The 14,581-nt window shown below is 36.4% G+C and overlaps 1 protein-coding gene and 1 long non-coding RNA gene across 15 annotated transcripts in view; one reads left to right on the forward strand and one right to left on the reverse strand.

The window, feature by feature from the left end:
* The window catches only part of LOC133270559 (uncharacterized), a 985,299-nt gene that overhangs the window by 337,461 nt on the left and 633,257 nt on the right, over window positions 1-14,581 (reverse strand). The window lies entirely within an intron of this gene.
* The window catches only part of CACNA1D (calcium voltage-gated channel subunit alpha1 D), a 188,452-nt gene that overhangs the window by 131,660 nt on the left and 42,211 nt on the right, over window positions 1-14,581 (forward strand). For 6 of the 14 annotated variants that reach the window (XM_061455851.1, XM_061455841.1, XM_061455840.1 and 3 more), the window contains 8 exons: window positions 3-110; window positions 278-330; window positions 591-737; window positions 1,423-1,624; window positions 2,843-3,001; window positions 3,810-3,920; window positions 9,413-9,496; window positions 9,827-9,910. In XM_061455851.1, the coding sequence (XP_061311835.1) occupies window positions 3-110; window positions 278-330; window positions 591-737; window positions 1,423-1,624; window positions 2,843-3,001; window positions 3,810-3,920; window positions 9,413-9,496; window positions 9,827-9,910 (948 nt within the window). The remainder of the gene's footprint in view (window positions 1-2; window positions 111-277; window positions 331-590; window positions 738-1,422; window positions 1,625-2,842; window positions 3,002-3,809; window positions 3,921-9,412; window positions 9,497-9,826; window positions 9,911-14,581) is intronic. The other 8 variants (XM_061455847.1, XM_061455845.1, XM_061455844.1 and 5 more) reach the window with 3 other exon arrangements.

Raw genomic sequence — 14,581 nt, forward strand, 5'->3', positions numbered from 1 at the left:
AGCATGTTGTTCAATGTGTCTTTGTGGCTATTAGAACTATTGGTAATATCATGATTGTTACAACGCTGCTGCAGTTCATGTTTGCTTGTATTGGAGTGCAGTTGTTCAAGGTAAGTTGACACTCAAAATTTACATTGCATCAAGAAAAGCAAAGCTGAGCAGTATTCTTGGTAGCTTGCTGCTAGAACTGGGTTCATCCCATTCAAAGCAATCATAGTATAAATGTGATCATTTCTCATAATCTGCTTTTTGTCATTGCTTTCTGTTTTATATGTAGGGAAAATTCTACAGGTGTACTGATGAAGCAAAACAGAATCCTGAGGAATGCCGGTGAGAACATCTTTATCTAAGAATGTGACACATTATGTTCTGAATAATTTAAACTGTAGCCGATATGGGCAGGCATGTGTCAGGCCATTTAGGTTTGTGTAAATTGGAATTACCATCTTAAATCCACCAGAAAACACTGGTTACCAAGAAAATGAAACAAGCTTATGGAGGGAGTGAAATACACAGCTTTGGATAGAGAATTAGGTAATTCTGAGGCTAGTTTAGTATTTCACTAATGACAGTTTGTTTCTTTCCCACAGAGGGATATACATCGTTTATAAAGATGGAGATGTTGATAATCCAATGGTCAAAGAGAGGGTCTGGCAAAATAGTGATTTCAACTTTGATAATGTTCTCTCTGCTATGATGGCACTTTTTACAGTATCCACTTTTGAAGGCTGGCCAGCGTGAGTGAATTCTCCTTGTTTTCACAGCATTGCTAAAAGACTTTTACAGAGCGGTTCTCTGTCATTTACCAGCCATCTGTGGGCAACAAAGCAGTCTTAAGTGATGGCATGAAAAGTTATTAATGGATGAAGGAAAAAGCCTTCTATCCTTCTGAATCTGTGCACTTTCTCTGTATTTCTTCATTCACCTTTATCTATAAAGGTCAAATTTATATTGCCTGATTCCTAATCTTGCAGCTACTGCTATAATGAGCTGTTATTTAGCTCATTCCTCTTCCAGGTTTATCCATCAATGCCCTTTAAATAACACTAATATGAAACTTACAGGCATTCAAGTAACACCGTTACTAAAAAATCAGTACACTGCATAGAGAAACCCAGGACAAGCAAGCTAGCATTCACTGTTTCCCTAAATGAGAAAAGTCTTAGAGGATAACTTTATGTGGGGGTTATAAATAAAAAATACAATCATCTGGTTATATTACCTGGATTCTTTTTGAAAAAAGCATATAACATTGTGTGGTGTGATTCTTCTGGGTTTCATATGCTTTGCTAGCACTGTTAATAACTAGGAAAAGATAATCCTTAACAGCAGCATTTGTGACACCTGTCCTTTGAGTCTGAATATTTTACTCTCTTTTGTCATTTTAATACTAATAAAGGTGCAATTGTGTTTGTTTTACAGGCTGCTGTACAAAGCCATTGATTCAAATGGCGAGAATGTAGGACCTGTATACAACTATAGAGTGGAGATCTCCATTTTTTTCATCATCTATATCATCATTATTGCTTTCTTTATGATGAACATATTTGTTGGTTTTGTGATTGTTACATTCCAAGAACAGGGAGAACAAGAGTATAAGAACTGTGAGCTGGACAAAAACCAGGTTAAAATAAATACTGAATCTTAACTTTTGAAAGTATTGGGTTTTTATTTATGCATGAAGAGCTTCCTTTCTGCTTTGGGTCAGAAGAGGGCACCAAACATATCTTGGTAAAAAAAATTGAAGTCGTAAATGTTATTAACTGCTATTCAGGTCATTGTGTGTTCCTCTTTACATAAGCCCAACATATCAGTCTTTTTGTTGTGAACAGTGTTACATTAAGCTTGTTAGCTTCTTACTGTCTCATCTGTCAGCGTCACATTAAGAAGAGTAGAACACTTGCCAGCTTATCCATAGGCAGAGGTAGGTTTTACAATAAGAACAGGAAAATAAATTTTGTGTTCTGAATAGTCTGAAAGTGCTCAAAAGATTCTACTTTCCCTTCCCCATTTATTTAGAAAGTCACAGGGGATATTCAAATTAAAATAATAATAATAATAATAATAATAATAATAAAAAAAAATCTGTGCCCCTTACTGCTTAATCCTTTGACTGGGAAACTCATCAGTCAGCAGTAATGTTTTTTTCAGGTGCTCTTGTCTGATTGTAACATACTTCATTTAAACAAAGTTAGGCATGAAACTTTAGCCAGCGTTTGCTTTTTGTGCCCTATCAGTCAGCTTTTATAAGCATTCTTCAAAGCACAAGTGGAAGGCCCAGCCTACATGAAGATTTCAGGCGCTAATAGAGTAGGAGGTGAATCCATGGTATTCCTATGAATGTGTCATGATTTTGCTGGGCAATTTAACTGAACTATTGGGAATAACATTTCCTCAGTAATTATTTTGCTGACTCCAGGGTTTTATACTACAGTTAAGGTGGTGGTTGAAGACATGCATGACTCATAGATCAATTAATAGTCATGCAGTTAATAGTCATGCTGTTTACTATACATATTACATATATATAATCTAAGGTATAATACTGTATAGTAATACACTGCATAAAAAGGTGAAACGCTTCAGAATTTCCTTGAGCATTATTTGATTCTTTGTATGTGGCTGAGTAGTATATATGACTTACACAGTTATGAATGACCAAGTGAGGATTGGTAGGCTACTCATTTACTTTATTAACACTAACTAATAAAAACCCCTACATGAAGTAGATAGACTGCTTGTTTTTTAAGGCATACTTAACAATTTGGCCGTATTAATTCTACTAACAGTTGATTAACTGTTAGGTACTGTCCGACAATTTTTTATGTATTTGCTTTTACAGAGGCAGTGTGTAGAATATGCCTTGAAGGCACGTCCTCTTCGTAGATATATTCCAAAAAATCCTTACCAGTACAAGTTCTGGTATGTGGTGAATTCTACTGGATTTGAATACATCATGTTTGTCCTCATCATGCTGAACACACTTTGCTTGGCTATGCAGGTAGGAAAACCAGAAGCTCTTTTGAAGCTGTTGGCATAAATAGCAGGGAATGATATGAGTGATACAATGCCTTTAGTTTATAGCAGCCTGTATTTTTTTTTTTATGAAGTGAAATAAGAAAAACAAGCACCTCTGATCATAGTACTGTCCTGGACATATTCTAATCTGCTTTTCAGTTTTCTGAAGTCAAATTATTTAAAGCAGCTTGGTGTTTATAGATCTTCGTAATCTAATCAAGTTCTTTTCTACATTATGCATGAACTTCTTTATCACCTAATTCTCCTATGTATTTTCCCAAGTTGTTTCTTTCTTTACCCTAGTATTTCAGATATTGATGTGAAAAAGAATGGTTCAAATTCAATTTGCCAAAGCATTCTACCTTTTTCAGTAAACTTGCGTGCACTCTATCCTTTCAAAAATATCACTCCTGCACATTCTGTGTTATTCTGTGTAGGCTTTCTACGCAGCTGGGACACAAGGTTATGCAATTTTAAAACCTAGAATATAAAACTTGTGAAATTGCTGTTGCGTAATACTCCTTTTTTGAGGAACAGTTATCCTCTCAAAACCATTTCTCTAGAAATTCCTTTAGGATGTAGAGGGGTGACAATTTTGTTCCGCTCAATGCCAAAACAGAATAGATTTAAACCACCCCATTCTTGGCCAGAGATATTCAGCTAGTGTTGTATAAGTGTACATAATAAATACTATGAGAAAATTTTTTCCTGTGTTGCATTTTTGCCAACTTTGTCTTATAATAATAATTTAAAGCCTTTACTTTTAAAAGTATTGTATTTTTCATCCACAGCACTATGGACAGTCTAAGCTCTTTAATGATGCAATGGACATTATGAATATGGTTTTCACAGGAGTGTTCACTGTTGAAATGGTTTTGAAACTGATTGCATTCAAACCCAAGGTAAGTGTTAGATATGCTTTAATTCAGTCATCATGACAGGAATTAAGTATAACATAAATTTCACCTTAGCTATGTATTATTCAAAGAACAAAAAGAACCTATGTTTCCCACATTTATCTGTAGAAATGTTAGTCTGATAATATGTATATATGTAACTCCAGGAAATGAAATGCAGATATCAAAAACATATTACGAAGTGGTTGATGAGGTCTGGAATATTTAGAGGTAATGAAAATGTCCCTTTATAAATCAGATAAACTATTTCCTGTTACAAGCATTACTGCTTCTGCTATTCATGGTACTAAACTCATAACTTTATGCTAAGTTAATCTCCAGTAAAGACCTGTGTATTTCCTATTCTAAAATGAAAAAGTGTTTCTTTACTTTATAAAATATAGTCAAGTACTACAAACATGCACATAAATACTTTGCATATTCAATGGCCTGTTTTAGAGTTTTGTTTTCAGTTAGACATACACTGTATTTGTTAGAGGGCTCCACACCGAGTAGTTGATTACTTTCCTTAAAGAGACACTGTCAAAATGAATAATGCAGACACATTTTCAAAGGTAGATTTGCAAGAGAAACTGGTAACTATAGTTACTAATTGAAAAAGAAGGTGCAAATCAGACTGTACAGTTAATACAGTCTTTCTGTTCATTTCTCGTACTGCATTTATGACAGTGCACATGTTGATAATAAAAAAATGACAAAAATTTTGTTTTCAGTTCTGGGCTTACATTTATATCAATAAGTAAAGTGTGGTCACTTGCTATACATGGAATTTTAAAAAAGCCAGAGATGCCATTTGAATTTTACTGATCTCACCATCTAAGGCTGGTGTTTTTAATTTCCACTGCCCTTCAGGATATCTGCATCTGTAATTCGCTGTGAACTGTGCCCTTTCCTGGTGTTTAGTGATCTGTATGACTCTAGGTTGTGTGGGCAATCTTACTCTAGCTTTAAACAAGCTAGCTCTCACACAGCAACATAAGTCATGGCTGCCCAGAGCTCAGCATGGAGTAGATGTATAACTGCATTCCAGCTTTTCAAAACTATTTGTTCAGTTTGTATTTTGTCACAAGCTCTGCTGTGGAGCCTGATTTAAAGCTAGCTTGTATTTGCCTGCAGAAACAAATTATCTCTTGAGGTCTGGTGTTGAGATGTGAAGTGTGGAGTTCTGGGTGAATGCTTACCCACTCTCCCGTAGTCTTGCTCTGCACTGTCCAGTCTATTGTACATTTCTAATGAATTTATTTGTATTTTTGTGTCACCTATCTCATTCAAATGCTAAGGATTTCACATTAAAAATAACATGATATGAGGCCCCAGAGGAGGTAGCTCAGATATGTGGACCACGGTGTCATGAGTATGCTGATTGTGTTTCCTGATTTGTATTTCCTGTTCTATATCCTTGTTTCACACTGAAGTTTCAGAAGACTTTGCTGCATTTTATCATCTGCTCTTTGAAAGAAGATTGTGAATCCTTGTATGGCTATCCATGCACTTGTGACTGCAGTCAGAAATAGCAGCTAATGCAAAATCTAGTGGTCTGATCATGAGTGAATAAATCACAGTGCTCCATACTCCTACTTGTTATCAAATGCAATGTCTTAATGCTGGTCTCTTAAGACTATGTACAAATTGAGTTTTAACTCTGTTACGACGTGCTTTCTCTCTGATTGGATGCTAGTACTGTGAGAGATCACTGGATCTGAACCCTGACAGTTTGAAGGGCACTCAGCGAAAGGTCCTCATTTCCTGCATTTTGTTCACCTCAAGATGGCAGAACACCTTATACTTGTTAATTAGAGGCTGTGGTACTAATCAGACTTCTGACAGAGATCAATTAGCAAGAAGGGAAGGGAGTTAAATATCTCTGAGGTTGTTCCTGTTATTCTTTGAAGATTTTAACTTTTTATTAGTCAGATCCAGTTAAAAAAGCCCCACGTTTTTGCAGCATACATTACATAGTTCAGTAATAACTGAAAATCAGCTATCAGTCGTAATCAGAATGTGAATGTCTTTCAGTAATCTAAATTTTAAACTAGATACATGCATAAACAATGAATTGCTTTAACTTATATTAAGATTTAATAATAGATGAATCTGAATAATAACCTGAATAAAGATCAATCTGAATAAAGACCAGTCTGAAACCCAACTTAATGTTTTGCTTTAGGGTCCATGAGCAAAGGCTAATTCATTTCCTCCTCATTTGTGTCACTGATGGGTTTCTTAGTCTAGTCTGGCAGAATGGAGGGTTTTGTTTATTAATTGAGTGCATTTAAAAGTAATTTCAAAGGTGCTTAAACATCACATAAAAGCTCCATTAGTTGCTCTTTAAAGTTAAGGAGAAAAACATGTTAGATTTTATCTCATCTGCTTGACAGTGTCCCCTTAATATGCTGACAAAAATCCTTTGGAAACTGTGATCTTTTGGTTTCGCTGGTCATGCAAACGTAAGGCTTCTATAAATTATTGGTAGTCTTACTCTGATATTGTGTTGTTTAAACCAAGGTACTGCAGGCTGCCTTCCAGCTGTGAAATGTATAAAACTTGGATAAGTGATAGATACTAAAAGTGATGCTGAGTGTCTGGCACAATTCTTGACTGGGAGATTGGAACACAGAGTACTTTACAGAATGAGATCCTAAACTTATTAATAGAGTACTAAAAGGACTAAAATATTTCTGTGGTAGATCTGTAGAGACATATTTTGATGTTAATTCTCTATGCCTACATGCTGTCTAGGATCTGTGATTTTATCCTTCAGTATTTCTTAATTAACAAATTTTTCATAATGTAGGTTAAAAGAGTAGGCATTTTTTCTTCACATTGTTCTTCACATTTGCTAAAATCTGTTCCTTAGCATGGTTTAGTACAATACAAAACAAAATACAGCTGTGAAATCTAAAATAATCCATCAACACCTACCGTATGTACAGCTTCGTGGTAGCTAGCTGTTACTTAAACTTTTAATGATTTTCCATGTCGTTTTACATCAGATTTTTGTAAGAAAAAAGGAAAGATGGCTAGTAAGTGAATTGATCTTGGTCATTGCAGTGGTGAAAACAACTTCTTTGCATGATGTTTATTTGCTGTGACTTGTCCATTCCTCCCTTTTCCAAAACCATCTTTATTTTCTCTTAGTTTTTTGTTTATTTGTATGCTTTCGCTTTACGTATTACTTTGAACAATATTTGTCTATACTGATGGAAAAGGTTTCATAAAATAAATGTGTAAAGTATTTTAGCTATATTAAATCAAAATATGAATTTATTTTTTCAGTGCTTTATATTGTAGCATGTCTAGTACAGTAGCTTTTTCTATAGCTGAAATTACCCTTTATTTGAAGGACCTTTTCTGGTCGTGGTAGAGGAAGATGGATGGCACAGCTGCAGATTGTGCTGATTATGAGTTTGCTGTTTGCCAGTAGTCTCTTATTCTGTGTATGTATATAAATACCACTGTTTTAAAATCCATAAGGAAACCTCTTTTAAGTAAGAGAAATAAGGAGTATGAATGATCAGGAAGAATATTATTATGAGAGTAGCTCCCCTTCTTTAGTTGGCAGCTGCTAAATTTTTTAGGATTATAAATTAGAGTATTGTTCAGCATGATGTTTAGTAGGAACTTTGAGAATGGCTTGTTCTTGTGAAGCAGGATGAGGAAGGAAGGAGGAATAGGGAATTGTGCAGAAGCTCAGAAACGGATGTTTTCATTCAGGAGGCCAAATCCATGAACACTGGCTTTTGCCGCAAGATTGGAATTGTTGGTTAATCTAAAAGAACCAAAGCACGCGGCACAAAGGGCTGTGGTAATTATCATATTCTGATCTGTTTTCCTCTTAAATCCCTTCCTTAAATGAGGGAATGATTATAGCAATTTCTGCTTTAGAAGAGCTGAGAAAGTAGCATGAGAAACATAATGTGGCTTTCCTGACTCTGCTCAATGCTTACTCTCCTAGAATACGCTGTAGAGCTGTTGGCTTCTGTAGCAGCTCTCTCGTTGTCTCCAAGAGCAAATTTCCACATGAAATTAGCTTTTTCTTTTTTGAAATAGCAATGCACTCAAGTGTAACCTTTAATCTGTGAAGTTACCGGACATTGTAACAGTTTAAAATCTTGAGAAAAATATTACCCAAATCTAGAAACTATTGTAGCTGATTTCGCTTTTCTGTGCTAACACCACATATAACAACTTCAGCTACTCAGCTAGAAATATCTTATAAGAAACTAATAATAAGTCTAACGAGGCATAAGGTTAGATTAGCACACTTGTAATTTTAAACATTTTTCTAAACTTATTTTCAATAGTGGCTGACAAGTTAGTAATTTTAAATTGATTAGCAAGAAAGGAGAATGTATGCGTACCAAAGGTACATATCAGCCATTGTCACATAATGCACATTCCTTAGTCACGGTTAGCTGATAAATTAATGTGTCTGAATGTGAAAAAGGAGAAGTTCAGAAATTTTTGCAATGCTGAATTTAGTAGTAGCTAGGCAAAATCCACATATAGCAGAAAATCTACATGTCTTGGCTCTGCAGAATTCCCCTAAACAGAGTAATACATCTTGATGTGTTCCCAATGCCAGATTCATTCTGGAACCTACCTCAAGGTTTCTTCTGATATATCTTTTTTGCTCAAACATGCAGTTTTGATGCCAATAGACAGCTAATTGCATGATAGCACTTTATAATAATTTGCAGCCCAATGTGCCAGTAACATACATGTAGGGAGTATATTTAAAGTCATAAAATGTCAGAAGGGAGACTATGAAAAGGAATTTTCAGACATTGGATTGGCTGCATTAAAAGCATTAAGAAACTGTTCCAAGTTGTGATGGTTCTGAGCACTGACTTCACTGGTTACAGAATCAGGCAAATGTAGTGTGAGTTCCTATTTAAACCTATTTTATGACTAGAAGATGAAATAAGTTCTGTAATATTTATGCACAGTTCAACATTAATTGTGCATTATTAACCAGTGATGAGCTCTGACCCAGTGAATATTTTTACCAGTCACTTAGATAGGACTATCATACAGTCATTAATGTTAAGGAGGTTTCAATTGGCTTGGTCTTGTGGAAATATTATTAAAGGGATTTTGTTATGCTGCTTAGGTTAATAAGGTTAGAACTTTTCAGCCATGCTAGAAGTCTAAAATCAATTTTGGATGGTGGCTTGCTTGCCAACATTGTGCTTACATGATGGTGTATTATGCATGTGTACTGCGTGTGTGTGCGTGCGTGTGTGTCTGTGTGTGTGTCTGTACATGTATATATATAAAGTATATATATACACACACATGCACATATATGTTGCTTTTCCTTCAGTAGGCAATATTGTTTGTTTTGTTTTGTTTTCTCATTAGACACCAGGTTTTGTTTAACTAATTTCTGTTTATGCAAAACTAAACAGAAGTATGCAAATATTTGACATTTCATGTGTAATCACAAACGTTTGCACCCTGCCTGCTCTGTTCAGGGCTATTTTAGTGATGCCTGGAATACGTTTGACTCCCTCATCGTTATTGGCAGCATAGTAGACGTCGTTCTCAGTGAAGCTGATGTGAGTATACCCCAGCTTACTTTCCCTAGTCCCTACTCTTTCTCTGTCTCCCCACTATTTTCATCATCTGGACAAGTCACAGATTTTGATCTGATGTTTCTAAAGTTTGAGTACAGACCAGTCACAGGTCAATTATGTTGATATGGGAAATAAATAGCCTTTTTTTTCCTGCCATTTTTTTTTTTTAGCAATGAAAGGGAAAGATTAGATTGTATAGTGGTACATCAGAGAAGCCTAGAGTGTTTCTGTGTTATAACGCTGTCCTTTTCTTCTCTTTTTTTCTGTTTGTGTTTTTCTCTTGGTCTTTCTGCTGAATGCTTGTCCTAACAGCACTATTTCACTGATGCATGGAACACTTTTGATGCCTTAATTGTTGTTGGTAGCGTCGTTGATATTGCTATAACAGAAGTTAATGTAAGTAGCAATTGTTCATGCACTAAAAAGTAATTGCTGTCATCAAGAAATACAGAAAATGTAAACTTTGTCCCCCCAAATCCTGTTTTAAGAAAGTGTGTTTATCCTGGAATCAAAGACCAAAACATAAATGTAGGTGTTTGTGCAAGCTGTCATTATAAATCTATATACCCATATGTTTGCACATGCACACAGCATAGTGAGACAATGAGAATTGTTTTTCTATATACGTACAGAAAGTATTTAAAACATTCTATGTATAAAAAAGGAATTAAGCTTCTGTTACTGTTTTACCCAGTGATTTTTGTAGGTAGCTTGACCAAGATAATTCAAGTTTCTGTAAGATGTTTCAGTGGCTCAGTTTAACAAGTAAGGATTTTTTTTTCTGTGGGAGATTTGGTTTTTAGAGCAATGCTAGCATTCATATCTAATGAGGTAGCAGAAGGCAATGACAGTACTTGGACAGTAGCTTGTGACAGTACTTGGAAAACTCCATCATTAAACCAAAATTTTGCCCAATGGCTATTACACTGTAGGTGTTTGGACAACGCAAAGATCTCTTTCCAAGAAATGAAATAGTGGGTTTTGCCTGTTTTCTATCCGACTTGCTGGTTTTAGCAAGGAAAGCTGTATCACAAAAATGGTAAATGAACGATAACAAAGTGTCAGTTACGTAGTAGATATGCCAGTGATTCCCATATTTACATGTTTCTTTGGCTAGTCAAAATAAAATTTCAGAGGAAAGTGCCTCTTCCCTCTAATGCTTCTTGAGACCTCAAAAAGGGAGACTGAAGAAGGTGAGGCTTGAATCCATCCCCCCTCAGGGAGCACACAGAACTCTGTAGGTGAGGTCAGAGTATTCCACCAGCTGAAGATCTTACCTGTTTATCATTCTGAGAACTAAGTTATGCAGAAATACCCATGGTGTAGGAGATCACAAACATTCACATCTTTTCCCTGTATCAAAGAACAGATTAATCAGAGAAAGCTGGAGATATAAATAGTTGCTCAGTGCTCTTTGAATATACTTAGCTTGTATGTTCTACAGCAGTCAGAGTTCATGATCTTGTGAATAGTATCACTTTTCTCTTGAATTTGTTTTAGTAAGCTAGACATATGGGTTTTTTTTTTTAGCCCAAATACTTTCTTTTCAGTGGGATCTTTAATATACTTTAATTAATTTTAAGTATTTAAAAATAATTCTGAATTTGAATAAATACTCTTCAGTGGTGCGTATTTAAGTTGCAATATCTCTGTCATATCTTGGGAAAGCAGATCCATCCTGTTTGTCATTGCCATTTAATGGAAACAGTTTTTCAGAGAAAGCACACTCTAAATTTATTTTCCAAACTATGTTCAGAACCCAATTCTTAGGATCACATTCCTGCAGTTAGAATATCAGGAATGATACCTTTTATTCCATTTAGACAGTACCTTGATTTTGGAACTGTGAATGCCATGATAATAAAGTTGCCCAGGAACATGGAATAGAAATTGTATTTGAAAAAACCTGTGAACCTTTCCTGACATTCCAGGATGAGGGATAAAAAAAAACAAATGCACAATTCTCAACAGTTTGAGGAATTCACAGTTGATTGGATGAGATACTGAGCCCAAAGTAATGGCAAAAGCATGGTCCATGGTAGGACAGAAATGGGTGGATAAGGCTACTGCCAAAGGAAATACTTTGTATACTGCACCTCCGGAGCATATTAGAATTAGAATACTGTACCTCCAGAGCATATTAGAATTAGAATACTGTACCTCCAGAGCATATTAGAATTGGCACAGACATCAATTACGGGCAGTAGCTGTTGAGAAACAGTGATGTACATAGTTTTTAATCTTCTTGGGTTCTAGTATATTTGGTAAGCATAGTAATACCTATTATAAATGCATTGTCAGAGAAGCTAGGGACCAGGTTAGGAAAGCTAAGGCCCAGTTAGAGTTAAACTTAGCTAGAGGTATTAAAGATAACAGGAAGGGATTCTACAAGTACATAGCAAATAAAAAACAGACTAGGGAGAATGTAGGCCCCCTTAGGAAGCTCTCAGGAGAACTGGCTGCACAGGATTTGGAGAAGGCTGAGGTTCTGAATGACTTCTTTGCCTCAGTCTTCACTGGCAAAGGCTCTGACCAAACCACCCAAGTCTTGGAAGGCAGATGCAGGGACTGTGAGAATGAAGACCTCGGGCCCACTGTTGTAGGACAGTAACTGGTTCGAGGCCATCTTAAAAATCAGGATGTGCAGAAGTCCGTGGGTCCTGATGAGATCCATCCGCGGGTCCTGAAGGAGCTGGTGAATGAAGTTGCGAAGCCGCTGGCCATCATATTTCAGAAATCATGGCAGTCAGGTGAAGTTCTTGATGACTGGAAAAAGGGAAATATAACCCCCATTTTCAAGAAGGGGAAAATGGATGACCCAGGGAATTACAGAGCAATCAGTCTCACCACCGTGCCTGGCCAAATCTCGGAGCAGATTCTCCTGGAAGGCATGCTAAGGCACATGAAAATCAACAAGGTGCTTGGTGACAGCCAGCATGGCTTCACTAAGGGGAAATCCTGCCTGACCAATGTGGTGGCCTTCTGTGATGGAGCTACAGAACTGATGGACAGGGGTAGAGCAGTTGATGTCAGCTACCTGGACTTGTGTAAAGCGTTCCACACTGTCCCACACGACATCCTTGTCTCTAAATTGGAGAGACATCAATTTGATGGATGGACCACTCGGTGGATAAAGAACTGGCTGGATGGCCACATGCAAAGAGTTGTGGTCAATGGCTCAATGTCCAGCTGGAGACCAGTAACAAGTGGTGTCCCTCAGGGATTGGTGTTGGGACCAGTCTTGTTCAACATCATAAGGTGTCCCTGCCCATGGCAGGGGGGTTGGAAGTAGATGATCTTAAGGTCCTTTCCAACCCTTACTGTTCTATGATTCTATGATTTCAATCAAATACAGAAAACAAATGCATTCTTTTATTTTTTTTTCTAAGATGGCAGAAGATCTTCAAGCATACACACAGTATATTAGCCCTCGTTAAAGACTTCAAATTCCTTTATAGAAGTGCAAATTCTGGACTGCCATATTAAAAAGTAAACACAATCAAAATAATTCTAAGGCTTATTCACCCTAAAATTAGTTGCTGATTTTATGTTGAACTAAGAGAATCTCAAACTGACTGCATTACTGTAAAGGACAGTGGAGTGATGTTATAAATTGGGAGAAGAAGGACTTTACCACATTTGTTAGATTTCAGACTGATTTTGCTTAGTTCTCAGCAGGTGGTGGATTTTTCTAGCTGTGAACTGAAGGAACATGAGCTGATGGGGAACGTCAGTGACCACAGAACTGCACTGTCCCATCGAGATAAAGTATAACTACAGTTCATGGAGCAGATTTTTAAAAGCTGCTTCTAATTTGTTGGATGGGGGTTGTGTGTTTGGTTTTGTTTGGGCTTTTTTTTTTTTGTTCCCCCAGAAGAGTTTGGATTTAGACTTTCAGCTCAAGTATTTACAATTTACCCACTCTGTCCATTCACAGACTGAATGTGTAAAGTGTAAAGGAACATAGTGTTTGAGGAGAGTAAAAAGGCCAAACATTTGAATGACTTTCCCCAATAATTGCAAAATGTACTTGGTTGTGCAGAGATTGAAAAATATCTCAAGTGTACTTCTGTGAGCATAGAAGATGCCCCTGTATTTAACGCTGTATGGACAGTGTTAATTTGACAGTATTACTTGTAACTGTTCACTGCTGAGCTTTCAGCTGTTAAGAACACTGCCATTTCAGTAATTCACACAGTTGCTTTGAAAATATTCTGGAGATCAAATAGTGATCTTCAGGAAAAGTAGACACCTCAGTCAAAAACTAGCACTGTCATTTCTTAGTTTTTCATGCTGTACTCACTAGAGAACAAAGGCTCATCTTTGTCTTCTCGTACCGCACAGCAGACTGTTTGTGTACTAAGTATTGTCTGTTTCTGGTCTCTTCCACTTTTTTTGTGCTTTGTTTGTGCAAGTCAGTAATGTATTACAGTTTCAGTGTATTTCTGGGCTTGATTTCCCATTTTCAACGAAGCAGTGAATACTTCAGTATCCAGGGAAATTTCTTAGATTTTTCTTACTTTTTTGCTTGAACTGAATTATTCCTACTTCATTAATTTGTATAAATTTCTCTAATACAAATGCAGGATTTTAGAATCTTTTTCTTAATATTTTGTGGCATTCTGAATTGTGCCATTCCACCTGTACCTTTTATCTAACACTGACAGTGATCCTGGGAAATCTACAGCTCGGCTAAGATACTAGGAAGACTTTGTTAGTAATGGGATTTCAAGCATGATTGAAATGGCACCTGTGAAAATTCCCACTATAGAAACTTCTTAAACTGAGGAAGCTCAGCCTTGCTTGAGGGGTGATCTGAAACGCTGTAAATTGATAGCACTAATGTGACATCAGGTCTTGTTGCAGTTGTAACTGCACAAGTACAGCCACCTTAATTGATCACTGTAAAAGAAGACTTGAAAGAATGTGAGAACATAAAGTAATGTACTCAAGATGAACTAAACGTTCTTAAGGGTTTGCATATACAATTGCCTCATGCTGTGGAAACAACTCAACATCATTCTGATATTCTAACTGTGTGCATTTAAGCTAATTCCAAAGGCCAGC

The sequence above is a fragment of the Pezoporus flaviventris genome, unplaced genomic scaffold (genome assembly GCF_033815535.1).
Source record: "Pezoporus flaviventris isolate CSIRO_AGI_PZ_B2104156 unplaced genomic scaffold, CSIRO_AGI_Pfla_v1 ptg000021l, whole genome shotgun sequence".
In the NCBI taxonomy this organism is placed as follows: Eukaryota; Metazoa; Chordata; class Aves; order Psittaciformes; family Psittacidae; genus Pezoporus; species Pezoporus flaviventris.